This window comes from Otolemur garnettii, unplaced genomic scaffold, assembly GCF_000181295.1.
Source record: "Otolemur garnettii isolate 467f Iridium unplaced genomic scaffold, OtoGar3 scaffold00100, whole genome shotgun sequence".
NCBI classification, from domain to species: Eukaryota; Metazoa; Chordata; class Mammalia; order Primates; family Galagidae; genus Otolemur; species Otolemur garnettii.
The window spans coordinates 4,301,415-4,304,505 of NW_003852495.1; the positions used below are offsets into that span (position 1 = coordinate 4,301,415).

The window sequence follows — 3,091 nt, forward strand, 5'->3', positions numbered from 1 at the left end:
AAAAAAAAAAAAAGGCATAAGAAAAAAACCTCATACTTACATTCTTTTATTTATTGCAATGTCTGACTTAATTATCATAATAGTGGAAACAGTATCCCCCAATAATAAATTTTCCAATTAAAGTTATTGGTTCTTCTCATTTAGTGATTTTTGATGGCGTTACTACCTCAACTTACTAGTACATAGGACATCATGTCTAACTGTAGGTCACAAACATTAACAACTATACTATGATGCATAGGTTCCTGTCATTGAGGACTATGGAGCCAGGGTGATTTGCCCTACTTCATTGAGCACCAGGTGGCCAGGCTTTTAAGGAAAATTTTGGGAACCACTATAGCACACATGTTGAGGTACTAAGTTATATTTACGGTGTCATAAGAATCCAGGTATTTCTTCTTTACCTACATGACAACAAATAAATCATCTAATAATTATTCTAATAAGTTCTAAAATGAAGGATTATAATTATTTTCTTGCATTTAGTTCAAGTCACTCACCTGTCCATTAAAGCATCTTCAAGTAAAGGTGTTACAGCATAAATGTAGTCCTTTCCCATTTCACCAATATACTCAAACAAGAAGGAAAGTGACTTTAACACTCCATTTTGAACATTCAGTTCAGGAACTCTGTACTCATTCATTAAAGCAGGGAGTACTGTGAAAGGTGAACACATTTCTGCAACAATAGCTATTGCTACAGTGGTACAAACTCTGTTCTGTCTTTCCTGAACTTTGAGGTTGTTTAAAAGTGTAGCCAATACATCATGAGGGCTGAAGAAACAAAATATCAAACATGTCAGCAAACTGTTGTAATTACAAATCAAATGTTTTTGGAGGGAAAAGAACATGTAAGAATAGAATTTTATAAAGGACCTCAGTGATAAAATGTCATACTTTCAAGTCACTGGCATTAGTTATTTCTATTTAAGAACTTCAAAGAAACTATAAAAAGTTTTTACAAAATCTAATCCAGATAAATTCACTTTGAAATGTAATTTTCAGCCTCTAATTTTTCGGAAATACTTTGTCTTTCTGAAATTTTCTGAAATACTGGCTTGGCACCTATAGCTTAGCAGCTAGGGCACCAGCCACATACACCAGAGCTAGAGGGTTTGAATCCAAACAACAGTGACAACAACTACAACCAAAACATAGCCGGGCGTTGTGGCGGGTGCCTATAATCCCAGAGGCTGAGGCAAGAGAATTATTTAAGCCCAGGAGTTGGCGGTTGCTGTGAGCTGTGATACCACACCACTCTACCCAGGGTGACACAGTGAGACTCTGTCTCAAAAAAAAAATTTCTGAAATTTAATGAAATGTTTCAGTAATTCTTGGAGTTGTCAAAAAAGAAACTAGAGGGTGGCACCTGTGGCTCAGTGGGTAGGGCCCCACATACTGAGGGGTGGCGGATTCAAACCTGGCCCTGGCCAACTGCAACAAAAAATTAGCCGGGCATTGTGGTGAGCGCCTGTAGTCCCAGCTACTTGGGAGGCTGAGGCAAGAGAATCTCTCCTAAGCCCAGGAGTTGGAGGTTGCTGTGAGCTGTGTGATGCTGTGGTACTCTACGGAGGGCAATAAAGTGAGACTCTATCTCTACCAAAAAAAAAAAAAAATTACTAGGCAGTGCCTGTGACACAACGGAGTATGGTGCCGGCCCCATATGCCGAAGGTGGTGGGTTCAAACCCAGCCTCTTCCAAAAACTGCAAAAAATAAAAAAGGAACTAGAAATAAGCAACCTATGGTGAGAAGAAATAACCCAAACTGTTGTCTCTAAGTTCACAGCAGTGGTTCTCAACCTTCCTAATGCTACAACCTTTTAATACAGTTCCTCATGTTGTGGTGACCCCCAACCATAAAATTATTTTCATTGCACAGTTTAGACAGATGCTGGGACTAGAAAGTGTGCACAATAGGCATTCATTGCAAATTTTTTGACTTCATCACCACTGAAACATTATTGCTACCCAAAAAAGAGAGAAATGGTGTAATGCCATTTTTTGGCCAGGTGGCAGTGCTCTGATAATTCTACTTTGTTATATTTATCTTGAAAGTATTTTCTTACCTAATAAGCCAACTTCTACATGTATAGTGTCTCACTTTCTGTAGTGACTATTTACTGCAGCCTTGAACCCCTGGGCTCAAGAGCTCCTCCCACCTCAGCCTCCCCAGTAGATAAGACTATAGGCATGTGCCTCCATGCCCAGATATTAGAATCTTACTGGGTTATCCAGCTGATCTCCAATTCCTTGGCCTCCCAAGTACTGGAATCACAGGCATAATAAGCTCCTGCGCCAGGTTAGAATAACATTTAAAAACCACATAAGGTGGCCTGGTGTGGTAGCTCATGCCTGTAATCATAACACTCTGGAAGACTGAAGTGGGTAGACTGCTTGAACTCAGAGGAGTCTCAGATCAGGCTGAGCAAAAAGCAAGACCCAGGTGCTACTAAAAAGGGGGGGAAAAATAGAAGAAAATACAACTAAAACACCTGCGGCAGGAGAATCACCTGATTCCAGGAGTCTGAGGTTGCTGTGAGCTATGACAATGCCACTGCCCTCTACCCAGGGTGACAAGAGAGTGAGACTTTGTCCCTTCCCCCCCAAAACACAAACAAACAACACATAAAGCATTAACATGAGACTTGAGTGAAGGTGACTCTGAGATGAAGAATCTTTCTTAGTATTTTAAGCAATACACTAAAAAAAGGCAAACAAAAATCTGAAATTATTCTGAAAATGGTTATTGTGTCCCTCCCTGAAAATGTCTAAAATGCAATTAAAGGAAAGTTCAAACCTCTAACCTACTTTAATTCATTGAAAAATTTAAGAAAACATTCCACATATTAGAAGGTCTGTGGTTGGTTAAATGTAGTGCTTTCTTAACTGTATCACCCAAACCATGTCTCAAGAGATTTCTACATAAAAGTATTTTTCAACACCACAACAGGCTTATTAACAAGTAATTTTTTAAAAATGAAAGTAAATAATACTCACCCAATGGCCTTTGCGATATAACCAAATGTGTTGACTGTTGCTCTGCGAATAGCTTTTTTGTGAGCTTTTAAGAGCTCTAAAAGCTCAAAGCAAAT

At 39.0% G+C, this 3,091-nt stretch overlaps 1 protein-coding gene across 1 annotated transcript in view; it reads right to left on the reverse strand.

Moving 5' to 3' along the window:
• SF3B1 (splicing factor 3b subunit 1) overlaps positions 1 to 3,091 on the reverse strand; it is a 43,034-nt gene that overhangs the window by 1,668 nt on the left and 38,275 nt on the right. The window contains exons 17-19 of the mRNA XM_023516889.1: positions 2,997 to 3,091; positions 501 to 773; positions 177 to 228 (exon numbers count right to left, since the gene is read on the reverse strand). Coding sequence (XP_023372657.1) covers positions 177 to 228; positions 501 to 773; positions 2,997 to 3,091 — 420 coding nt within the window. The remainder of the gene's footprint in view (positions 1 to 176; positions 229 to 500; positions 774 to 2,996) is intronic.